At 42.0% G+C, this 27020-nt stretch overlaps 1 protein-coding gene across 19 annotated transcripts in view; it reads right to left on the reverse strand.

Annotated features, from left to right (window-relative positions):
• Positions 1-27020, reverse strand: part of HMBOX1 (homeobox containing 1) — a 130668-nt gene that overhangs the window by 46001 nt on the left and 57647 nt on the right. For all 19 annotated transcript variants that reach the window (XM_052692828.1, XM_052692867.1, XM_052692760.1 and 16 more), the window contains 4 exons: positions 23712-24191; positions 21591-21676; positions 11970-12080; positions 4102-4255 (listed from right to left, as the gene is read on the reverse strand). In XM_052692828.1, the coding sequence (XP_052548788.1) occupies positions 4102-4255; positions 11970-12080; positions 21591-21676; positions 23712-24191 (831 nt within the window). The remainder of the gene's footprint in view (positions 1-4101; positions 4256-11969; positions 12081-21590; positions 21677-23711; positions 24192-27020) is intronic.

Below are 27020 nucleotides of genomic sequence, written 5' to 3' on the forward strand. Positions count from 1 at the left end.
CACAATCTATAGTTATTTTAATTTTTGGATAAAGCATATACTTAAAAAAGCCAACAGTACTCAGGCCCTCCCTCCCATCAGGCTTTAGTGGCACTTAACAAGAGTGCCTTAAAATGGGTGTATTGCCATCGATCCTGCTGCTGATCTCAGATCATTCTTCAGTAACAATTTGCCTGAAAGAAAAGATAAACTTCAGCTGCAACATACGATTAGAGAAGCACAAATAACTTAAAGAAAAAAGACAGACAAGATGACAGTTTCATTAGAAGAAGAAAAATAAACCCTAAGGGGATTTTCAATTTCATAGTTCTAATGAGAGGAGTTGAAAAAGAGGTAAAGCAGAGGAAAAGAAAATCTTTAGGACAAGACGTAATGCAGAACAACACGAATCTGAACCAGCAACAGACTTTCAAGTTTAACCTCAGGTTTGAACAGAAAGGACTGCTGAAGTCTTAGCTCTATTCCCAAAGGAGGGTAAAGCCACACGACATCACCGCTCACAAAACTCAGCATATTTCATGAGTAGGAGGCTCAAGAAGAGAACAGGTCAAGGTTGATATCACTAGCGCAGCAGTGAGAGGGAGCTTGCACTGCAGTTGTCTGAACCACACCTAGTCTGAAGTTAAATATAGAACTTCACTTTCTGGAACTATTGCTCCTCTTCACCTTCAGAACATAAATATTCGGAGCAATATTTGGGGAGAAAAAAAAAAAGAAAAAAAGCAGAGAGAGGGAGAACAAGACCTTCTGGATCTATTGTCCGAAATCTAAGCCCAGCGAGTAATAAACTACCCTGGGAGAACTTCCAAAAGAGCAGTAAAGACTGGAGAATTGAATTACAGAGACCGCAAGCACTATTCTGGAAATCCAGTGTAAACCAATTAGTTTCTTTAATACACATACCCCACAAAAAGACACTTAGGCACATCAGATACTTCAATATATGTGCTGGCCTAACTGTAATCTTAATTATGATATTGCTGCCAACATGATATAATTAATTGCGTTGGAATTATTGTGGATTTGCATTTTGAAAAGTCCTCGCCTTTCTTATTCAGTACATGGGACAAATCCTGACTTGTTCAGTGCATTTTTGGTTGGGGAGCTTGTCATTTTTACAGTCACATTCAGATTGTTTCCTTGAAGTGCTCTCAGCTTTGATACACTGACTTTTAGCAACCGCATTTCATCCCAACCGACTCTAAGTCAATAGCACATACCACAATTAACTCACACAGCAGCCCAAGACTTTGATCCTCACCAAAGCCTGTTTTGCTGCTTCACAGCAACATTTCAAAAGCGTACAAGAAAAAGTAGCTTTGCATCGCCTACACAAGAGTTCCCATTAATGTCTAGATTCAGCCCTCTTATCATTAGGCACTGAAATAAATCACTGAAGTAGGTGTTGTTGCTCTCTTGTACCTAGGAGAAAGGTGCAGGACTCGTCATGAGCTGCATCAGTGTGATGGAATTGCCTTCTGGATCCCTACTTCTCATTGCTGACTAGCCAGAAAGCCCAGGTGAACAAACACTTTACAGAGAGACCCAAAAAGGCAGCTCAAAACGAGGTGCCTAAATCCCTGCCTGCACCAACAGCACATTAAGATGCTGCAGGACATACAAATGCAGCATAATGAAACATGCATTTAATTAAGGAATATGGCCCATTAAAGTGAGTAAGATGCCTTCGCTCACAGTCAAAACTTAATCCTTGAGAGGAAAATGCAAATTCCAGCTGAATGGCCCCGGTCCACACTCAATGCCAAACACTGGTTTGTGGGCCAAATGACGATTCCTGACCCTATGGCATCAAGCAAACCTGATCTGCTTGGGTGAGACAGCTGGAATCTGGTTACCCTCATGCTGGCTGTTGCTTTGAGTCACCTTACTGAAGAGCCTGGAGGACTTTGGTGACTTGGAAGTGAAGTTAGCCAGCCTCTTCATAGGGCTCCCAAGTGAGTGTTTTTCTCCCATCATTTCAAACTTGTCACATAAAACATCTTTAAGCTCAGCTAAGCCCATGAGCATCTAGCAGTTAAACAACCATATTCCAAACCTGTCTTTGTTTTACTGCCATACAAAGCTTTTACCACAGTTAGTTCACTGTATTCTTGCCTCTAGGTAAAAACTCTTGGCCATGCTTTCCAGTACCCCTACATAACATTGTGAAATTCAGTGTTTGTAGGGACCCAGCAAGGGTTTTGCAAATTAAAATTATTTTTAAAGCCAGGATGAAGGGAACATGGCAGAAGCCTCCATTTAATTAACCAAAAAACAATAACACCCCTGCAGAAGAGACCTTACAGAGAGCAAAATAAGACGCAGTGAACAAAACCAAGAGTGGCTAAAAGAAGAAAGAGAGTAATACAAAATTAGATCAGGTGATTACATATCTGCATACAGTACCTGATGATTTCCAATGTCAGTGCTGACTTGCTTCCTTCAGTATACAAAAGGAAACCTTTCTAACAGATGTATAGCAAACCACTGCAGCTCATCTGACTTCAGTGACAGTGTCACAGCAGAGACTGGATTTAGGAGAGGAGGAGTGGAGGAGGAAAGAACTTCCTTAACCATCTCCTTCTGCTCTGATTCCACAGCACCTCGTGTAAGGGAGCCTAAAGCACTATCATAATGCAAACAGCAAATAATAGTCAGCAGGAAAACACCCACGGCCAAGATAGCTGTAATTCCACCTCAAAGCAAGCAAATATTTTACACACAAGTTAACAAGAGGATGGCATGGCCTTAAAGGTAGACAGAGCTGTAACATTTCTGTAATCCTTCACATGGCAATCAGGACAGCCATACAAGCATTTTGAAGTATCAAACATTGTTCCCACACTGCAGAGGGGGACACATCAGGTAAATGCCAACCCCTCTGCTAGCAGGACATTACACTAGATGGGTGTAGCAAAGCAGAATAGATTTTAAACATTTACATTATTTTCTTAGGGGAAATATTCAGCCAAAGCTGTGCAGTACGGTGCCAGCACAGACTACAGAAACAGTTACTGGCCTCAGCCCTGCAAAGCTGCTGTGACAGCCTGCAGCCTCACCCACAGATGTTCAGCTCTGTATTTTGGTATTAGGTAAGGCAGATGTAGACACCCTCCTGATTCTAATCAGTTCCAAAGACCCTCCTGCAAATAAGAGGAAGGAGCAGCAGTAAAGACATGGCAGAAGCACGTTCTAAAAATCCAACGGCCAAGGATTCAATGGATTTGCAAACCAGTGTGGAATGTAGTGTGTAAAGAACATCATCCAGTGCTTTCATGTAAAGGAGGTTCTTTATGCTCCTGGAGAGAAGAAAAGTCCTCCCAGTCATTTAGCCTTTATCAGAATTTAACATTCATCCCTAAACTATGTTTGAGTTCAGTAGACCTTCATTATTATACGATGTTACCCATAAAAGAGAGATTATTGTAAGGAAAGGGAAGGGAAAAGCACATAGGCAGCAAGGAGACCTGGCTCAGAGAGTGCTTCGTCTCTGCAGGAGTGAAGAGTAGGGAGCTCTAATGATCACCTACCACTCTGCATATGTATTTGAAATATCCACTTTGCTCTGTACTGTTCCCAGTTCACGTAAAAAGGTTGTAAGAGCCTTTTTGGATAGGAAATCTATTGCTTGTTAAGGCAAAGTTCTGCATCCTGTACAATTACAGTGCTGCTGAAATGCCAGTACCCAATGTAAAATAACTTGAAACATTACGAGACTAAACCAGGAAAGTGGGAAGGAGAAATGTAGAGTATAAAGAGTGTGCAGAACTCCACCGAGAGAGGCAGGACCAGACTGGATGGAAAGGTTTCTGCAAAAGAAAAGCATGAACTGAATGAACACCAATGCTCTCACAGTGAGCAATGGGAAAGACTCCTTAGCAGCTACAAAATATAATAGTGTCCAGAGGAATACAGCACTTTTCAAAAACAAAAACAAGAGAAGGGCTGAAATAGCTCCTACTACTCTATTATGTGGAATTACAGTTAACACTTATTGGCGTGTGCCATTCTGAAGTACACCCGTGAAAACGAAGCTAGCAGGAAAAAAGGATATTTGCATTGGCTTTAAGTGCCCCTCTCCAGAGCCCCAAAATGACATACCTTTCCATAACAGCCAGGCATTCCTTTCTCCATGTGAACCGACTGCCTCGCCGTAGTCTGAAGGTCCCAGAGGTAGCTGTGACTGGGGGAGGTGTCTGTCTCCATTCTGGCTCTTCTATTGGGATGGGAGCTGGTCGCATGCTTAACGTAGCCCCTAGGGATAATAAACACTGTGTTTCCTAGTGGACTAAAAATCATGCCCATTTCCTCACTCCTGCTTGTGGAAAAAAAGACAAGACAGATGATGAAACCATTCAAACTAAATAGTAAAGCATCATCAAAAAAAGACACCCTGAGGACATACAAAGCCAGCTAGAGTTCCCATTCCCAGCCAGAGAAGTACCAGGTACCCACAGAAATCTAAGGATGACATAACTGAGCTTGTTGCCTTTGTTGAAGCCACTCTGGAAATGCTGCCTTGTCTTCACCAAGTATCATAAAGAAGGGAGGAGCTGTGCCACAACTGATCTTTATTTAGGCTGTGCTGCTACCACTTCGGCCACAAAATAGGAAATAATAATCAACTGTACAGCAGTCTCAGAAAGCACAGTGTAAGTTTATACCCCAAGATATTCTGACATGGCTGAAGAGCCAAGGAAACACTTAAAATCGCTCCACAGGTAGAAGCACACGCAGTGACCTGTGCAAACATGGGCCCCTGAGTGCCAGGCTGACTGCAGAAGTCACTGAAAGCAGATTAGTATCACATCTTTCCACTTCGGCCCCCCATCTATGGATATATTTCTCCTTTCAAGAAGCCTGAGCTGGAAAGCACCAAGAGAGAGATGGGACCTGGCACAGTGCCTTTAGGAAAAGCCCTTTGAAACTTACCCGAATCCTTGCACAACAGCCTCTCAGTTAATAAATCAAGATAAATCAAAACACAGAGACCAATCTTTCATATAGCCCTGGGTTAGGGGCATTTCTATGTGAAACAGGGGATGCTCTGAGAGACTTGTGCTCAGCAGCTACCCCTGGAGGGAATGAAGAAAGAGCTGCTCTTACATGGAAAAAATACATATATAAATCATATGAAAAGCTAAATCATCACCCATATCCCACAAGCACCCTAAGCACAAATGGATTTCATGCATTCTAAAAGCCTGGTGTTTTTTTCCCCCCCCAAGAGTAGCAAGTGGCATCGCTCACACGAGGAATGTGCTACTATGTGCATGTAAAAGCAGGGCTGGGACAGGAGAGGCCTCTGGGTCTTGCTCGACTTGCTCAGATCAGTTAGGATTTTATCACAGAACCCTACAGTTTTAGTAAAACAACACCTCTCATTTATTCTATAACACAGTTAAAGGGGTTAAGGGAACTTAAGAGTTTTCCAATAAGCAAATTCCTACAGTAAAAACCAAGGAATTAGCTATTTATGCATTTGGCTGTGCTGCTTTGCAGAAATGCCCAATGCCTATTTTCCTTACTGACACAGGCAGCAGAGCCCACAAACACTTACAGACTTTTCCCAGGAGAAGCCTACAGGAAGTGAACCCCACCACCTCTGCCCTGTGTGTACAAGGACAGTGATTCCTGCCAATTCCCAATTACTTCATTTTATTGACACATGAAATGTTTCCTATGTTGCCAACTCTTGTGGAGGCCATTGCAAGGAGAGTTCCTTATCTACTCTCTAATCCTTGCACGATTTGAGGTCTGGGTCAGTATCAGGTTGCTAGGCTTTAAATACTTCTCCACAATTAAAATATAAATATTATTCATTCATTTAAAAGAGTCTGGGGAGAATGGGACAAGGAATTAGCTCTCCCTGCACTGCCTTAGCAATGTATTGTCCCCACCTAAGGATTTCATTTGTATGTTCTCAAGAAAAAGGGGGAATATGGAAATATCACTGATGCCTAACAGAAAGAGATGCAGAGCAATTACATCAGTGATTTTGCACATCAGATTTTGCAGACAAAGGCTGAAAAAACATCAGGGTTTAAAGCATGAGTTTACTGCTGCCATGTTCACTTACTGAATTTTTATTTACTTTTTTTTTGTTTGTTCAGTAGCCTTCCCATCAATTTACCTATTAATTTACCCATTTCTCTTTTCTACAAGGTAACATCAATATCAGCTGCTGATATGGGAGAAGCATGCTGTGCATTACAAGCAAGTACACAACCCCTGTTTTTGCACACGAAGAGAGACAGAAGCACCTGAATACATGCAGAGGCACAAGATGTGCTGGGATCTATCTGTCAGAGTGAAAGTGGTGGATACGAGCACTGCTGCTGCATTTGGTAAGACAACTTGAGCTTTGTTTCATGTCCTGCAATTAAGTGAGCACTTTGGGATCCCATTTATTCTGCTCTTCCAAAGTTTCATTGCAATCTTCTCTCAGATCAGCTTCACTTCTTTGCAACTTATTTTCCATCCCAGCTGCCATTTCAGAATCTTTTCACAAGCTCCTCAAACAGCTTCTAAGAAGTGAAGCTTCTCTCTTCTGCAGAACAAGCAGAGCAAATGTAAGAAATTTCTGTCTCGGTACATGCATCAAAAAGCAAGAACCTGTAAGTGGTGTAGAGGTGAATCAACTGGGAAGAACTCTCAGGGAGAAAAAGGAAAAGTGCCATCTCACCACTTGCATTTCTTGCAGCAACACAGAGCTACCTCTATACTGAAAGCTTCTCATGGCAAAGGCCTTCCTTCTCTCTGCATGTCCCAAACACTACTCTGAAGGAAGAGAGCTGCTCTTAAAAGCATCACATGCAATTGCTGATCCACATCCCATCTCTCACAGAGGCTCTGCAGCACAAGAGTGATGCACAGAATGGCTGGAGCCAGCCTCAGGGCATCTCCCAGCTCCAAGAAATCATTTACCAGCAAGTCTCTGCAACAAGTACCTACTGTATATTACACTGATAAGAAGAGATGTCATGCTTCATTTTTAGCCAGACTGACCTGAGAGTTCATAATAAACACCTTCCAGTTACTCCTGAGCCAAACTAGATTTGAATCAGCAGCCTGCACACCAAAACGTTCCTTACAGGACTCATTGCTTGGCTGGGAAGGATCAGAGCAGGACTGCTGAAGCTCTGTAAAACAGTAAATCACCAACAGTGCATTTCGAGTACGAATCCCATGGGATATCCAGCCTCTGTTGTTTCAGTTGGGTGTTTGGTTGTTCAGTTTCTTTTCATATGTTTTTCAGATATAGCCAAAGAAGAACTGCTATGGGAGTAACACAAGAGAGATTACATCTTGATAATAACTACCTTTCTTTTTCCCTTTTGCTCAAGAAGGAAAAGCACAAGATGACCACAGCTACCTTCCTGTTACAGAGGACCAGCTGAAAGAAAGTATGCAGGCTAACTGGAAGCAGTCTGTAACCATCTGCAACTCCAACACACCATTTCTAGGAGACAGCTTCAGGTTACATGGCACAGAGGCAAAAGAAATGCTCAAGTTGCTCCATAACAAGCCTTCCACATTGCTCAAGACCCAGTGCCAGCCAAACTAATCAAGCTAACTATCAGCATAAAAAGAAGTATTTATTTATTTAAAAGCCAGGGGCTCTAAAAAAAATAATCAGAACATTACAGGACTCAATGCACTCATACACTAGCTTCTGAAACATATATTATTTATCTGCTGCCAAAATGCTCGTGGCCCTCTACAAAACACAAGAGATGTGGTGCCTGTCCAAAAAACTCCATATCTAAATGGAAAGTATCCCTATTAATTGGTTTAAAGTCCTTTCAAACACCAGTATTTAGCATTGACTTCTTCCCCTCAACAAAAAACTGCCTTTCACCCTAATTGGCAACTGCTTCCAGAAGAAATTACAGTCACTAATACATTGGAGTTCGCAGCTATGCTATTAAGTTTGACATTACTCATACCAGGAAAACATTGATCAAGAAGTCAAGAAGTTTTTAAGTAAGATTATTGCCTACAGCAGAAAGGGTTTTTTTTGTGATCTCTGAACATTTACAGCATTCGTATCTGTTGTTGCCTGAACAATGCTCTTTAATATATTCAACAGTGGGATTGAGTGCACTCTCAGCAAGTTTGCAGATGACAGCACGCTGTGTGGTACGGTCAATATGCCCAAGGGATGGGATGCCATGCAAAGAGATCTAAACAAGCTGAGCAGTGGGCCCAGGTGAACCTCATGAGGTTCAATAAATCCAAGTGTAAGGTTCTGCACCTGGATCATAGCAACTCCCACTGTCAGTACAAGCTGGGGGACGTAAGGATAGAGCACAGCTGTGTAAAAGGACTGGTGGATGGCAAGCTGGACATGAGCCAGCAATGTGCCCTTGCAGCCCAGAAAACCAACTGTATCCAGGGCTGCATCCTAACAAGGGTGGCCAGCATGGGCAGCAGCTGCTCTGTGCTGGTGAGGCCTCACCTGGAGCACTGCATTCAGTTGTGGAATCTTCAGTACATGGACCTGCTGGAGTGCATCCAGAGAAGGGCCACAAAAACGATGGGACTGAACAGCTCTCCCATGAGGACAGGTTGAGCTGGGGCTGTCAGTCTGGACAAGAGAAGGCTTCAGGGAGACCTGAGAGTGGCCTTGTATCTAAAGGTGGTTCATAAGAAGGAAGGGGCAGACTCTTCAGCATGGTTTGTTGTGATAGGACAAGGGGAAACTGTTTCAAACTAAAAGAGGTGGGATTTAGACTGGATATAAGGAAGAAGCTTTTTACAATAAGAGAGGTGGCCCTGTCCTTGGAGATATTCAAGGCCAGGATGGACCATCCTCTTAACATCCTGATCAAGCTATAGGTGTCCCTGTTCACTGCAGCAGATTTTGACTAGATGACTTTTAAGGATCCCTTCCAACTCAAAATATCCCGTGATTCTATGAACTGCCACCAAAGACAGGAGAAGTACAGTAACTGTCCATGCAAACAGGCAATCAGAAGCAAGAAAACAACAGGCAGCATATTCAAGAGGCCAAAGCAAACTGCCAAGTAACAAAAGTGATGGAATTGCTGAGTCTCTTCGGTACAAGAGTAACATCTAGCCATGTCTCAAAATCACCCTGATGCACCACAACACAAATTTCTCAGGTTAGCAGATGCAAGACTACCTGTGGATGATTTAAAGCATTATGTACTACTGTCACGTACTTGAAAAATGAAAATGATGCATTAACAAGTTATTTTCTGTTTCTTGTATTTTTTGAAATTCCTGGCTGGGTGCAGTATATGAGTGAAGTCCCTTTTGTGAGGGACTATAGGGAAGGCAAACAACTCATGCCTTGGGAACAATCTCATCTTTACCTGGTAAGTGGGACTTAGGAGCAAAGGCAAAATCACTTGCTAAAAGCTGTACAGAAAACTAGCAGAGCCAAGGAAAGACTGCAAGTCTGCCAAGTGTTCTCTAGTCCTTCCCCCAGAAAGCAGCTTTTCTTTCTTTACAGTTCACAAACTGATTGTATTGGGTGCCCTGGGTGCTTCAAAACTGTTTCAATTGTAAGTGAAAATTATCTTCCTTTTAGTACGCTAATGAATTCAGTCAGAAAATGAACTTAGTTTGGAGACCCCCAGCGTTAAACACAAGGATTAAAGAACTGATAAACCAAATGTTCCAAAGACCTCCTTTTGCCCGCTGGTAACTCAAACACAAACGTGCTCCTGTGCAGAGGGACCCAAATGTATGCCTCAAAGAAGAAGGTCCAAGATTTTGTTCTCAGTAGCTGCAGTCATTAAAAAAATGAGATAACAGAAAGCCAATTTTCCCTTCTTCATAAGACAACAAATAGAAAAAAAGTTCATGCCACTCATTTAATGACTTCAGTTTTTATCAGAGGAGGGCACTCTTTTGCCAAGAGTGAGTAGGACTGCTGTGACCACTTCTGTACAAATATGGCAATTATTTTCTCCTTTTCAGATTCTAATGAAAGCAGCTGAATGGTCTGGGAATTACAGGATACTGTATCAGCGTCCAAACTTCAGCTCCAAATTGGTTCTATTAATAGCAATTTAAATCCAAGATGCTTCGGACAAGGTTGGTTATCTTCCCTAATAAACTGTATACACTTGCACATATGCATGGTAATTATCTCTTGCCCGACCAGCCTGACCTGCAATCTAGTAGATGGCAATAATAGAAATAAGTGGATGATCCCAAAACAAACAAATACAATCACATTTTCCTCAAGCAGACTTTTCCAACAGCCACAGGAAAACTAAGCTTCCCCACCCCTTACCTCAACCTCTAAAAATAAAACAAACGTTATCTGGTTCTGAAGGGAATTTAAATGCAGCCAAATAGTCTCCTGGCATAGGCAGAGGAGGCATTCTGCCTTTTACACTTCTTGAAAATGCTGCACAAGATCTCTTATTTGAAAACAAGGTAAAATGCAAACAACCACTCTTAAATTTTCCCATGTGTGTATAAAGAAAAGCGAACAAGAACTCGGCAACACTGTGCATTAGTAACACAGAAGCTAACATCAATTCAATTACATTTAAGCTACACTTCTCTAGCCCGAAAGGACAAAAAGATGTAAGCTTGTGGATAAAAAGAGAGAAGGAAGTATGAGAGCCAAGTTTGACAGCTCTTATCCTGGTACAGAATACCAGAATACTATTTCCTAAACAGCTCCAAATGATACTGGAAAGAAAAGATGCAAGGACAGAAAAATCCATGCGAGTTTTCACTGCTAGAGGCATTTATTTCTTCATTATTTTCTTCTCTTTAAATGTACCTTTCAAAAAAGCTATGGCTTTCTCTGCTATTTTGAAGGTAATATCTTCCCTAAAAGGGAAATAAGTGGCTGAGAGTTGCTTCGCACGGTACAACATGAGGCTTCCAAAGAAGCTGGTAGCAAAAGGCTGCATTCAATACCTTTGCTGACCCTGGGTATCACAACTCCAAATACTATAAAAAATCAAGGCCACTTAGGGATCCCCGCAGCCTGTTAGAACCTCAAACCCTTGGCACATTCATTCCTTAAAACAGCTTTTAGATGCCTAACAGAAAGGACAGGCTCAACAACAGCTTCCATCTCACCCAACTTTAGGCTAAAATATTCTCAGGTCAGTTGACAGCCAGGGCCTCCTGATTTACAGCTTACACACAAAGCAAAAGTGTTGAGAATCTGTTTTTGTTGAAATTCTTTTCAGTAGAATTTTGGATGTTCAAGTTCATATTCGAGAGGCTACATCTTAAATTTCTTAAACAATTACACAGTTAATTTAATCATGCCAAATTAAATGAATAAAAAAGCAATTAAACGTAAATATTTTGATCTTTCCAATAAAACTATTGAAGGGACGGTAAAAACTGTAGTCAAACAAAATCTATAGAGAAAAACAACACAAGGAAATGCATTCAACTGTGATTTTGAAGATTATTTGTTAAAGACAATGAAGAGCTTTATTTCTCATTATATATTAAAGATCTATTTCGAGATTTGAAGAAGGAGGTGGAATTTGAGAGAGACATCTCCATTTAATCACTGTAACTATCCACACGTCATCCGTGAGCTTCAGCTACAACTCAAAACCTCTGAAGTTATCCCAGCTAAGATGTACACATCTGCTCTAACTTCATATTACAGCCACTATTAGTGGTTTCTCCTTGTTCACTTTGAAGAGCCTCAACACCTATTTTATGTTGTCTGATGATAACACTACAGAGTGCACTTCTCATTCCCAGAGCTAGCCAGGGATGGGAGGACAGGGCAAGTAACCACAACCAAGAAGCTGGACAGGCCGCTATGGGTGAGTCGGTCCTACATCTGTTGCTGCAAACAAAACACAGACCAATTCCTAAGAAACCAGTCAGAGGAAATACCTCATCAGTATACCACCAAGTGAATGACCAGTGATAATCCAAACCAGTGACAAAAGGCTTTTTTCATACATCAAATGGTAGGAGATGTTTAGGCTAGATGTGTTTACCAGGATTTGTCTTCTCAAGCTGGTACCATCTGTAAAATGCCCTTTTCTTTTGTTCACTCAAGTCTGACCCCTGTTGCAAAAGCCAATGTGAGATCCGGCTCTGACTGATACCTGTAGAAAACAAAAAAAGAGAGAAAGAAGAACAGAAAACTTGTTCTTTTAAAATATTTTAACTGGTTTATATACTAATAAAAGGTGTTGTCTTACAAAGCCTGGAAATTTGCTGCTAATATTTCAACCACAGAAAACAGAGGGAGTTCAAGCTTCCTCCCCTATCCCTAGCTGCTTTACCTTCTTGTTTTTTGCAGCCTTACTCAAGATACATCCTGGGATCAGCACAGTCGGTCTACAAAGCAAGAAGAGCACACACAGGGAAGCCAAATCTACTACTCTCTGAATTGTCCCATTCCGAACCACAGCTTCCTTGGTTCTTAAATTTCTCCATCTGTGAAACAGGAACAAGTCCCTTACCCACCATTACATATAGGAGATGATACTTTGGAGATCATTATCATTCAAGGCTTGAATAAAAAGGGAGATAAACACAGAAACACTTTATGTGATATAGATCAAATCACCCCAGAAATGCAGCAAGCCAGCTATCAGCTGCTATAACAACAGCAAGGAAACAAAACAGAAAGAGCAGCTGCCTGTCAGCAAAGCAAAGCAAGACTCAGGCCCTACATACCCAGGAAGGATTAGGGACAGAAAGACTTCTAAGAAAATAGTAAAAGGCAAAAAAAAAACAAAAAAACCCTGGAAATTGATACTGTTATTTCCAAAACGTGACACTGAATGAAGGATCATCACAGAAAGGGAAAAGCAGTCATTGGGAGGAAGAGGTTTAACGGTGCAGTAGGAGGGGAACTAAAAATAACAAAACCAACTTGGTGAAGGACTGCGGCAGTAACTGCTGGTAGGATTCCTTGTGCTCTCCAGCTGTCAGGAAGGGTTAACAGCACAGAGACTGTCCCAGGAATTCAGCTTCAGGAGGTGCTCCAAGTCACAGCACACTGCTGCACTCCACCTGTGCAACACCTGCTAGGTGATAATGCTCATGCAGGTAGAAAGCTGGCTTTCACACAGAAATCCAACCACCTCTCCCCCCATGAGATGCATGCAGGTTTTAGAAGATCTCATATTTAACTCATGAAAACAACCCCCTGCAGTTTTATCACTTCTAATAAGGGGTTTTTATTATGCTTCCTTTGTACTGAGTGTGGAATTGAGCTGACTTCAGAATGATTTAACTCAGATCGTAGGTGACGTATTCGAGCACATTTAGTCCAATCAGTTTTTCAAAATCTCAGGGCTTACTCTCTCAGCCATTCTTTATTAGACTGAAGCCCTGAGCCTGTGGAGTTTAAATTGCCCTGTGGAAAAGGGATAGGTTTGTTTTGTTTTGAGTACAGATGCTTACTGCCATTCAACAGAACTCTGTGGTTTGGTTTGGTTTCCTGTACATCTACTGATGATCTTAACACCCGAGTCCATGCCCCGTGTCTGAAAGAGCTCTGAAACAACTGGCATAGTCAAAAGCTGATTATCTTCAGAGCACATGTTAGGTATATAACTGAGTTTATACTAGCACAGAAGTGGAATTGCTCAACCTAACACAAACTAATATTCTAGCAATTAGCTGTGGAAACATATATGCCAATACAAACAAATGAATAAGTATCAGTTGGTAAAGTTCTCTGGCCCAAAATGAAATCTAGATGCCTGACTGTCATGTAAGGGACCAAGTTTTGAAAATTTGCAGCTTTCCATTTTCTGTTATGATTTATAAAAGCCATTTCCTTAACACAGTGCTGTAGGGCACAAATGGTTGTGTCTCACTGCTTCTGGATGCATGGCTCCTATTAATCAATGGGTTGAAGCGCCATTAATTTCCTTGTTTACCACAGTCCACTTACACTTATTGCAATGAATCAGTGTCTGTTGGATGTTTGCAAAACAACATAAGGCATAAGATAAAAATTATAAATTGAGATTATCTTCAATAGGAGTGGTGGAAAAATCCAAATTCTACCCCCGAGGTTCCGTGACACTGCCATGAGGTGGTACAGATATGAGCCACCTCAGGCAAAGCAAAGGAGCAGGAGCCAAACGATTCAAGCTGTGCATGGCTGTGCACACATTTGACTCCTTGTGAGTTCTCTCATAAAGTTATTTCTGTAAAAAGGGCTTTGTACAGGACATTGAGATGTACGAATTCAAAGCCTGCACTATAAATTCTCAATACATTATTGACTATGGTATCTCACTGATGGCACTGCAGTCCATAGCATTTCTTGCATTAGTGAAAAGCTCATAGACAATTTTGTTCTTTGGCCAGGAGACTTCTATAGCGATGCTGCAAACCCAGATCATGTGCATGAAGTGTGGCTTAGGCAGCAGATCTTACTTCTGTTCATAGGAATGCAGACCATTCCAAGTCACTTCACACCCCATTTTCTATCAGTCTTTTCTGGTTTTATTTATTTATTCTCTTTCCCTTTTTCAGAGACAATAAAAGCTGAACTCCTTTAAGGTTCCCTCTACCTACAGCACTCCTAGAACTATAGAATCACTCAAGTTGGAAAAGTCTTTAAAGATCATCGAGTTTAACCACAACCTAACCATCCTATCCTAAATCTAACAGCCCTCCTCTAAATCATGTCCCTGAGCACCACATCTAAAGGGATTTTAAACACATCCAGGGATGGTGACTCAACCACCTCCCTGGGCAGCCCATTGCAGTGCTTCACAACCCTTTCTGTAAAGAAGTGTTTGCAGATATCCAGCCTAAACTTACCCTGGCACAACTTGAGGCCATTCCCCTCATCCTGTCACCTGTCACCAGTGAGAAGAGACCAGCCCCGCTCTGCTGTAAGCACCTTTCAGGTATTGGAAGAGAGCAATAAAGCCTCCCCTCAGCCTCCTTTTCCCCAGGCTGAACAGCCCCACTTCCTTCAGTCCCTCCTCACAGGCCATATTCTCCAAGCCCTTCACCAGCCTTGTTGCCCCTCTTTGGACCTGCTCCAGCACCTCAGTGTCCTTTCTGTCCTGAGTGCCCAAAACTGAACACAGCACTTGAGGTGAGGCCTCACCAGTGCTGAGTACAGGGCAGGATCACTTCCCCATTCCTGCTCACCACTCCATTCCTGCTCCAAGCCAGGATGCCACTGGCCTTCTTGGCCACTGGGCACACTGCTGGCTCCTACTCAGCCGGCTGCCCATCTGCACACCAAGGTCCTTTTCCATCAGGCAGCTTTCCAGCCACTCCTCCCCAAGCCTGTAGGGTTGCCTGGAGTCGTTGTGACCAAAATGCAGGACCCGGCACCTGGCCCTACTGAAACTCATGCAGTTAACCTTGGCCCAATCAATCCAGCCTATCCAGGTCCCTCTATAGTGCCCTTCTCCCCTCAGGCAGATCAACACTCCCTCCCAACTTGGTGTCATCTGCGAACTTACTGAGGGTGCTCTCAATCCCCTCATCAAGATCAATAATAAAGATGTCAAATAGAAGCGGCCACAGTACCGAGTCCTGGGGGACCCTGCTCATGGCCAGTCACCATTGGATTTAACTCCACTGACTACAATTCTTTGGGCCTGGCCATCCAGACAGCATTTCACCCAGCAGAGCGTACACCCATACAAACTGTGGGCTGCCACATATATGTATATAAGTATTATATGTAAGACCCCGTTCCTGGAGGTGTTCAAGGCCAGGTTGGATGGGGCCCTGGACAGTCTGGTCTAGTATTAGATGTGGAGGTTGGTGGCCCTGCCTGTGGTGTAGGGGTTGGAGATCCACGATCCTTGAGGTCTCCCTTCCAATCCGAGCCGTTCTGTGATTCTGTGCTATTTTCCATTTATTCATCAGTTCAGTTTAGAGGCTCCAGAATCATACATGCCAATTCAAGGTCACACGCAAAGTCGATAACAGAAGAACTGATCCAGATTGTCTCCTAGATCTTAGCACAGTGTTTTAATCACAAACCCATCCTTCACCCCTTTCAATTAAAAGAAGTCACATTAGAATTTCTTGCATCTCAAATAGATTTTGCACAGTTGACTCATAGGACAGTGACTAGTACCACCACCAGCGCCATCCTGTCACATAGGCTGTAATCACGCTACTTTAGGAAATTGCACTGGCAGGAAAAAAGAAATCATCCTGCTGCCAGAAGCAGATTAATGAAAGAAGATCTCTGGAGTACTGAAAATCCAGCTGTCTGGAGGAAATTCACCCTCAAAGTGAACCATGGACCTCAACGAAGACTGACATCCTCTGGGCTCAGGATCAGCAGGGACAAGAACACTCTGTAAAGAGCACAACTAGCTCACTCACTGCAAAGAGTAAAGGAAGACTGGTAATCACAAAGGATTACAGCAAATCAAATGATGATCTCTTGCGTCACACATCACTCCTTCCCACAGCAGGTTACAATTCATAATTACAAACTAAATGGAGATGACAGTACAAGCTTGCTCCTCTGGGCATGCCCGTTATCTCCTAAACAAATCATACATGAAAGATTTTTTCCTTACATATAATTAAAAGGAATGTCTAAATGTGTCATTCAGAGAAGGCAATTGATACCTGCGGTACAAATCTACCAGTAACCCTCACAACTGCTATTCATTAAGTCTTTAAGTAACTGTTTTTCACCTTCACGTACAGATTTGTTCAGTGACTCTACTTTGCATTTCTTTAATGTTTCTTTCAGGAGAGATTTTTAGAAGCACCTGGAATACATCAGATTTGGAGAGGCAATAACTGGCAGCGTCTTAATTCTCCTGTTTGAGAGCAAAATCCTACATTCATATAGCACATGCTTGCAAAGGACGTGTACCAATTGAAGAGATTAGCCAATGCTTCTTTGCAGAGAATCTGCAAAGATCAAAACCATTAAAAAACCAAATCTTTCCATGAGTTTTCAGGAGAAAATGCTAGTTTCACCTCCGATGATCAGTAATTTTCTGAGTTTTCTTCACACTGAACTAGTTCAATCACATTTGGTCTGTATTTGTGATTTGCTCGGCACCCCTGTAGGTTCCAAGCATTAGGAGATGTCAGAGGCTGCTCTCCACTGCATTAGGTGCTCTGCAGATTTAGCACAACACAAAGCGGAGTCCTGGGGATCTCACATCAATTAAGACAGAGACAGAAGGACAAGGCTGAATCATACACACAGAATAATCAGGAAGGTCAGCAGAACCACGCACTGGAAAGCTCTATTTGTGGTACATTTTTCAAAAAAGCAAACAAAAAGAACACCTGACCTCTGCATTTATCATTATTTATTATTATTTTTCACACGTGATGGCTTGGTTTTTATGGCACCAACCTAAGGACTGAGAACTGTGAATTCAAATTCCTGCTCTACCACTGACTGCTTCCACTGTGACCTCAGGAAAGTACAGATTTCTGTTCCTTCATTCCTCTTTATGTGTAAAAAAATGGAAAATTCAACACTTCCAAAGCTTGCAGAGGCATCATCCATCAAAGCATTTGGGTTGGCTGCAAAGGGCCCATCTCTGAGTACTCCTCCCTCTGTCCTTTGCTGTGGTACGCAACAGAAAGGTGTCAGTTTCTGAACACGTCTCCCCCATTCTCCACCTACATTTAGAGAACACATCAAGGGACAGCATCTCCAAACAAGAGTTTGACTTCCTACTTTGTGCCCACAAACCGTTCCGGTGATAACTAAAACAAATTGCACTACATGACTTCAGATTACTGTTTGTAAAAATCTGGCACCTCACCTGCCACATGCAGGGCTAAATCCCTACCTCAAGTGAGCTGCAGCTATGTTAAAAGGAGCTTCAAAAAACAAGATAGGAAATTCAGCAGGAACTATTATTAGCTCCTGTTTATACTGTCATTTTTCTTATCGGTAGGAGATTATTTATACAGAGCCCAACCCAAGTGCTTCTTGTTTATCTTATTACAGACACCATTAAAAAAGTTTCTATAAAAAGCAGCTCCTGTATTTAGGACCAGCACTAATAAGTGTTATGCTAAGTTTTTGCTTCTTATCAATCATTTCTTTATTTCCAAGTCACCATTTAATATCCTGATGTTACTATTTTCCGATCTGCTCTCTTTTCTCAGTACACAAGGCAGCCCTGTAGAATGTCTTCCAGGTTTAATTTTCCTTGTCAGATTCATTATCTAAATGACTTGAGAAGTTTCTGGTAATTTTATAAAGACTAAGAGAGCCTAAAAAATTGTTCTACTGCAACAGCAGACTTTAACCTTCAGCTCTGTGTCTCCCTCTTACAAATCCTTGGCCTCCCTCACTTCCCACCCCCTCTCAATGCAGCACAAGAAAAACAAAAGGAGCAGCAGTTTACCATTGCAGTGGCTGCAATTGAAAGCCTGCTCAGTAGTAGCCCTCAGTAGTAAGACTGGTTGATATAGGAATGCATAACCTGTAACTGCACTGCAATACTTGAATTGAGATGAGAAAAAGAAAGGTTTTTTTCAAGAATTCACAAAATCAGTCAAAAGTGAAGTCTGAAATTGCAGAAGTTGCATTGGAGGTTCCTGCTCCAAGAATAGAAAGATGACAAGATAGAATGGGGACAAATAGGATTGTAAGCACAGGGTAAGCAATTCAGCAGCTCTATTTCATGACCTGCAATTCAAAGATATACAAATACATTGTTTTAACAAATTTACGTGTCCAGTTAAAACAATGTCATACCCAGTAAGAAGTAAGAAAAAGTAAGGTTTCAGTTTCCTAGCTTGAGGTCTAATACCACTGAACAGTTACTCCTTTCTTTCTCCCCTCCCATTACACAGATAAGCAGAATTTTTAAAATAGCATAGGAATTGTAGAGACTGAAGGGAGTAAGACCACAGCACAGGCAGCTGGGTCAAACAGCTCCTCCTGGACAGAGCCAGCCATGGATTTTTCATTTCATTTGTTTCTTGCCTTTCTTCCCAAGGCAGAAGTGATGAATGATAAAAGCTGAGGCCGTAGTATTCTGCATTTATTTCAAGTGCCAAACAAATGATTTCCAGCTGATGGAGGGTGGTAGCGGTTGGGGAAGTCAAATACACCCAACATCTGAATTGCAGCTATGTTTGTATTTAAATGAATGGTGATGAATGATGCCTGGGGCTGGAAAGGAATCCAATCACCCAGACTGAGCAGCATTCTGAAGAGGACTTCCTAGAGTCCTTCCCTATGTCATCTGTTAGTGGCCACTCTTTGAATTTTATTTATCTATTTTTCTCTTATTTACTGAATAATTAGCAAACCAGCTTTACCAGTAAGACTAAGTCTGTAAACACTGAGATGGGACCATATGTATGAATATGGTCCTAATATTTGGGACCATACATTCTGCAAAGCATCGTGCTAGCCTGCCCAAATTCCTTTTCTGAAGAATCAAAAGGGGTTTCCAAACCTTCCTTGGGAGACTGCATCACAGTTGAACTGGGGAAGGATGATGGATACATCCGCAGAACACAAAAGTCAACTAGCATTCACCAGCTCTAAGACCAGTCTGGAAATGAGAGCCCTGGGATACATGCTTTCCATTCTGGGTCTCTGTCCTGAGATATTTTCAGCCACCCTTCACTGTTCTGTGCCTTTGAAAGGAAGCTGATGTTTCCCCCGTTAGTGCTGAGTACACACTTTAATCCAGTCCCTTCAATCTCCTTGAGACTATTCCTTTCAGATAAGCCATAACTAAGTACTTAATAGCGGCACGTAAGTGCTACACATCTGCATACACAAGGCTAAGGGTTACTTTTAAAATGAACCAGCTCCTAATGACCTTCCTAGTAAGACCAGGAAGAGAACACTGCTCAGCTGCAAAGGGCAGCAGGAGGAAGGTCTGTGCATCGTAACACAGCACAGGCCTTACAGCTATCTTTGCTTAAGAAAGTGCATCAAGTTCAAAATATCACTTTATTTTCTTATTTGAAAGGTCCGTTGGTCAGCTGCAAAAAAATATAGCTGTTCAGCCTTTAGAGCTACCTGGGGTGCCATTGATTTCATGTGAAAACAAGACGATAGTGCCGTTAGGTCAATCTCTGTTCTGTCTGGCAGGACAAGACATCGAGCAATAGCAAAGAGTGCAGGATGAGGATGGAAGGATCAACGTGACCAGGAGTGAAGAGATCCACCTTGACTTTGCTACAGCCTGCCTGGGTACTGAGATATGCACCGAGATGTAGGCAAACAGATCAGTTCTTTTTAGTGATACAAACTACCTTAGATCTGGCATGGGAGTTCTTTAACTGCATGCAATAGTCTAACTGACAAAAAAAAGTGCTGCTTTGTTTTGGAAATATTATCCTGCCGCATTTTTTTTTTTTTTTTCCCTCTTTAAAACACCTCTATTGAAGAAGGAGGGTAAGTTTGACTTACTCAGGCTCAGAGGCTCTGTTCTGGAGTCAGGAATTTTTCTGTTGCTTGCCCTCATAATAAACTATACAGGAGGTTAATATAGAAATAAGCCATTCCAAGGCCATATTCAGGCAAGAACTTCACAGAGGTATGGGACCGACCCACAAACTGCCCACAGTTCAGGTCCAATTCAACTAAGAAGACTTAGCATTACTAATGCTAACATCTGGTAAGGCTAGTAACATTCCTTAGAGTGATACAAAATGTTCATTTTGTACAAGTAATTTGCCCAAGAACACAGATGTGGAAGGAATTCCTGGCTCCATGGCTCCAGTACCCATTTCTGCCTGCCTACCTCAACTGCTAGCACACACAGTGTCTGCAAACCCAGATCTCCCATGCAGATGGGTCCTCATGACATTTCAAACGCTGGAAATATCATAAAAGAACAACTTCCCTCCTGTTGGTTTGGCATTCCTAGTCAGCAAGGAACCTTAGAAAGGATCCATTCCAACATCTTTAATCCAGCTTGGTTTTAAAAATGAATAGATGTGACAGATACAATACGGGATTGATCTGTTTATTTATAAAGTAGAACTGATAACACACAAATAGAATAAGTGGTATCAATGCTTACTTGTCCTGAACACAAAAGAGAGAATGTAAAAGGTAAGGGGTTAAAACAGACCAAAAAAGCCCAGAGCACCCTACTGCTCCTTCTAGTAAAATCTAAGCTAAAATAGTCATCCCTCGATCTCACAACTCACTTTCACTGTTTGTGGAGACAAGCAATTGAAAAACTTCAAAACTATCACAAAACGAATGCTGGATGGAGTGATATCAGTTATAGCTGTGTCTCCAGATTTCTCATATGCATTTTATAATACAAATATGTATTATTCATATCTCTATACAGAGAGATGCAGATATGTATCTATTTACTACATTCAACAAACAATTTAGGAATTAAGGAAAATGGTTTCATTTTAAAGATAAAAACTTTGGGCTTATTATAATGCTGTAAAATAAAATCTGCTAGCACAAGCCACAAGAAAAAAGGAAAAAAAGAACAAGTGATTCACTGGGGAAGTTCTGTGATGTGCGGGACAATGGGTCTTAAATCAAAGGCATACATTATCATGACTAAGCTGACAGATCTGCACTGCAATGCAGAAAGCCAAGCAATATTCCAACATCTGCACCATGCACACATAAGGCAGTTAGACACAGTTTCCCAAAATGAAGAAGGGACTCCCCCAGCTCTTACCTGTTACCTGTGCAACAACTGCTTGGGAAATCCTCCGATTGGCTAGGAAGGCTTTGATTTCCTCCTTTATCACACTGCTGTCCCTCCTACCAAAACAAAAAACAAGAGCACAAAAAAAGAGAAAAAAGACCCAGACAGGCAGACCAAAGTGCACTTTGAAGATGGAAAATGGCTTCATTTTCTTTATTTAGGGGACAAGGAGTGGGGAAGGCAGGCATTAAAACAGTCAAAGTGCCTCACCGGTGGACACTTCTTTTAACTAGTGTCACGTTTGATCAAAGTACCCTAGCAGGAGAATGGATGGCTCACGTCCTATATAATTCATATTAGGTGCAGGGCTGCCATATGGAATGTGCAAAGTTTCATTACACAGGGATGAATAAATCTCTCATACCAGCATAAAATCCTCCGTCATAAAAATAAGGCACAAAAATAAAAAATAAAGGATAGCAGGGTGTGCGCGGTTAGCTGCACAACTGAACACATACACACAAACGTCCTGCAGCTACTCAAGGGAAAGATCCAAAGGAAAAAAGATTTTGCAACCTCCACCCCTCCGCTGTTACTTCCCTAGCCTATGGCTTGCACTGAATGAAAAGCATCATTGCTTTGTATGATTTTTAAAAGGTACTATCATAGAATGGCTTAGGTTGGAAGGGATCTTAAAGATTATCAGGCTCCAACCCCCCCTGCTATGGGTACCAAGGTATACTAAGATAATTCAGTAGGCACTGTGCTTAAAAGGTCAATAATTTGGGGGTTACCTAAGGATTGGGATACACAGCAAATTTCAGCTACTGAAAATACACTTTTTCTTCTTTTTCCTCCTCTCTTCCCTGAAAGGTGCAGAGAAGTAAAACCAATCTTTATTAGGCCTTATTATTTAGTAATCTCTCTTCCCCTTCTCCTGTCCTGCCTCAGCAGCTCTCAAGGCAGAAAATCCTTCAAAATGGAAAATAAATGCCATGTTGTGCGTTCATTTTTACTTCCATATTCAATTACCTTCCATATGCTGGAAAATAAACGTAGCTTCAGTTTACTTGAGACTCATAGGAACCAAAAACTCCAAGGAACGGTTAAAACTTCAGCCATGGCAACTCCTGCATACTGCTATATTTACCACCTTCCTGCATTATTCCATTACCCTGCAGCTGACAGTAAACGAGGCTGATTGGCTTTTCCTAGTGCTCATCTCTAATATTCTCCAGCCGCACTTCTACCCTAAATCTCCAAACTTATTTCCATTCTGGAGATTATGGATCCTAGTTCTCCCTCCCATAGGTACTTCTGATTTGTTGCAGCTTCAAGGAAAAAAAACATTCCAACATTGTAACTAAAATAGTTTTGAGATTTTTTGCCCTTTCCCTGCATTTCTTTTTGCTGTCATTTGCTGTCAAGCCCACTGACTCAGTCTTTCATCTTCAGTGGAATAATCCCCTCTTTTAATCTCTGCCATAACGCTGAAAAGGAAGCAGCTAAAAGTAAAGGAAGGTCAATCTAGAAAACAAAGACACAACAAAATGAAATAAAAACAAGAACAACAAACAACTAGCCCTCATTAAAGACTTCTGTTTCTTTTTTTTGTTGTTTTGTTTTCCTGCACCAATCTGCAGACTGTGCAAATCCAAGAGGGAGTCAGCCCCTGCCACAAACTATAAACAGATAACATACATGCACTGCAGATCACCGTGGAAAGCATTAACCAAGCAGCTTCCCTACTCTGCCTATATATGGAAGGAAACTCAACTGGTACACATTAGTGGAAGAAGACTCACGTGAACTGAGACTCAGTCAGAAATCTTCTAAATAAGAGTAGGGTGGAAATTCGGTGAATAAGCATGAATTTGAGTCTTTGGTACAGCATGGAAAAAAGTGTTTCAGCAGTAAAACAGCCTCTGGTATATCTGCACATGGGATTGTCTACACATGACTGAGAGTCAGGAGAGAGGTACTGAGATACTGACCATCAAGAAACTAGCAGGGGAATAGCTGTCTTGTCAAGAAAGCAACTCCTGCTTTCTTGGTAACACCTGTCACTACCAAGGTAGTCCCACAGGAGGAATCTGCATGCTGAAGGACTTTTCTCCCTGACTTTCCAAACCTACAAAGACTTCTACTGACCTCATCAGTTCCTCCACTTTGTCATCGATGTCCAAGTCTTCTTCGGAAGCTTCAAAACTGTAGGACCTTTGAGCCAAGCTGTTTGCTAGCGGGTAACGGGTGGGTGACATCTTCCCATTGAATGCAGACAACCTCTCGTTACTCTCCCTCCCGTTCTGATTAGTAGTGCAAGGCTGTGGGGAGGTGTCATAACTGTTGCTTGGGGATGGGGACATCCCAGAATGCTGGGTCTGTGTTGAAGCCGTGGCTGTCGAGGAAGATGCTGGGACGTTGTTGGTGCTGTTGCTGTAGGAACCACCTCCGTAGCTAGATCTTCTTCCAAATTTGTCACTATGCTCTTGATCAAGACGATCCAAGGTTTCCAGCGCATGGAGGATTTCATGTCTGGTCATTCCTGTACGTCTCAGGCGCTGAAGCAAGTCTATCTGCTCTATGGTAAATCTTGGTTCGTCTGTGTAGTGAGACATGGTTTCCAGCAGGCTGAAAACAAGGTGAGATGGAAAAGCAAATACTTCAGTTCAACACTTCTCTGTGATACATGGAAAATACCTTGCAGGAGAAAACACCAATTGTAGTCTGACACTTTAACCACACTTATGACGGAGATGGCAACCCAACAGTCCACCTCCAATCAAGTTCAGCAGTTTGCCTCTCATGACCAGTACTCTTGCTACTTGGCAGAAAGGCTCATCTTCTGCAAACTTTTCAGAAAGCATTTCTCTCTCCTTCTTTCACTGCTTCTACAATGAACCAGCAGTTACTACTCTTTTGTTCCTGATAAACCTCTGTAACAGAGGGAGGATGGCTGTTCAGTAATTCACACCAAATTTTCCTCACTGCCAACTATCCTCCAAACAGAAACTCCAGATTCCCAAACTGACCAGTTCATTCAAGGCCAGAGGTAGAGTTTTTGTGGAGAACTTTTAACCAGTTATGACATGAGATTTATGAAACACAGCTCTTTCGAATCTGCAGTACAAAGGGTTCAAGTTGCCCTAACTTCTTGTTGCTGCCTTGAAAACAGAAGATAAAAACATACCTAGCGGAAATTCTAGTGGCCTGTGGAACCAAAGTTGATTTGACTGAAGTCTGATTTCTGAAGTTACCAACTTTTGAACCTGGAATGTTGTCACAGATTGCCTGCCCTAAGAAGGAAAGTGCAGCACATCCAATTACTACAAGCTTTCATTTAAAGAAACTTCTGCTGCTTTCTTCCCTCCAAAGACAGGCTTCTGGTGCAACTCCATCAACATGGTGGCTCATCAAAAGCTTTTTTTAACTACTAAACTTCCAAAGGTATCAGAACAATGACTGTCCTATGAATTTGCTGCAAAGACAAGAAATGGAACTGGTAAAAGCACAGTGAGCTTCCCTTAATTGCTTTTCCTTCCTAAGTCTCCTTACAGCAGAGCCAAACGGCATACAAATGACAAGATCACTCCTTCAGAACTCAGGATCTTGAGAAGGGACAGCAGATGGAGGGCAGAGAGAACTTGGGAAAGAGATCAGGGTATTTTCGAACCTTATTGTGGATCTTCTCAAGGAGTCAAGGGTTTTTATAATTCCTGCAGGACAACATGGTAAAAATATCATTCAAACTCCATGACATGTGGCAGAGCTAATTGTAGAATCCCTACAAACAAGAGCAGATTAAAAGTCAGGCAAGAATTACAAAAACCCTATGAAAACCAAAGGAGGAATAACAGCCTTTGGGATTACAGCAGGCTTTGCAGGGATTTCCTTCAGGTACACGCATCACAGAAACCTAAACAAAACCAGTAGGTTTTGGGGGTATGGTGATAAAATCTATCCAAACTTGAAACATCTCACCACACAGATCTGACTAGGTAAGGAAATAGATAAGGTGTATCCTCAAGTCAAAGCACATAGCTCTATCAATACTTGTAACAATGAACAGTGCCAAGGGAGAAGCACTCAGTACCCACAGTTATCTACGAGATCATTATATTGCTCTGTTTTTGCAATTTTGCTCCAACACAGCTACTGCAGTCCTGACCAATTCGCAGGCATTATACAGGACTTTGCATAGACCAGAAACCACAAGCAAGGAGTTTGGATACAGCTACGCACTTTTCAAGGCTAGTCCTGTAGCATGGATGTGGTCCAGTGGCCTTAGGACTGAAGAGCAGCCCTGGGAATTGCTCTGCTTAGTTGAGCTGTAGTTGGAGTGTAGCTACAGACAAGGCATACAAAACCAACATGCATACACCCATGAAAATAGCACATGCAGACTGGAAAGAAGCTCCTGTCTTTATCTTCCTATAGCAAATACTGAACCCCTTTTAACATTAGAAATGTGTATGCAGGAAAAGAAAGCAAGAGGACAATGCAAGGGGATGATGCCCATCCAAGAAAACAACCGTGTGAAAAGACAGACTACATTCAGATGAGTGCTTCAGTCCAACAGGAATGCTCTGTCCTTTGGGACAATTAATTACTGAAACTGTAAATGCCATTTTCAATTTTAAAAGACAAGCACCTAGACTATTCTACGAAGAGGAGGACACAGCAGCCAGTGCAGCAGTAGTCTGCAGTCGGACTGCAGCAATAGTCTGACAGGAATTGTAGCAACTAAAATCTGGAAATTGCACTGCACTTTGAGCTGTTCTGGGCTTGACAAGGAGCATCTGGAAACAGACACTGTGTTCTAGATCTGCCCTCTGTATTTAGGGAAGCAGAGATGCTCAGCCCTTTTGTCCACACTTTGTAGTGAATGCACTGCCTTACTGACTCACGTCACCAACTCCCGTGCAGTAAGAAAGCTCCCCATGTCAGCTCTAAGTAGCATGTTTTTCAAATAGGAAAATCTCTTATCAAACATCTGGCCTTGAGATTGCTTTCCCTAGATGTGCCAGCTCACCCCTCATTAGAGATAAACCCACCTTTGTCATTTCTTACCTGTACTTCTAACATGCGTTCCCTGAATCATTTATCTATCAACACCATGTCCTCAGGTACTTTACTGAACTGGAGGATTTAATGCATCCAAGACTCCACCTCCACCCAAAATTCCTCCTCCACTGACTCTTCAAGATTTAATACTAAAACATACTTCAGTTTATCTAGGTTCATCTTCAGTTTGTCACGGACCCAGAAGCACAGAACTTTTGCTCTTCTAGCCCCAAGAACCAAAAACTGATCTGACAAAAGCACAAGATGGCTTCAAAAAAGTCAAGTAATATCAAGAACCTAACATTCCCTGCAGAAGCTTGTGGACAGTCATTGCCTTTAAAATGAGTGTGATCACTAATTTATCTAAAATGTTAGGGCTCAGCTTCTAGACGTGGG

The sequence above is a fragment of the Tympanuchus pallidicinctus genome, unplaced genomic scaffold (assembly GCF_026119805.1).
Source record: "Tympanuchus pallidicinctus isolate F22 unplaced genomic scaffold, pur_lepc_1.0 scaffold1, whole genome shotgun sequence".
NCBI lineage: Eukaryota > Metazoa > Chordata > Aves > Galliformes > Phasianidae > Tympanuchus > Tympanuchus pallidicinctus.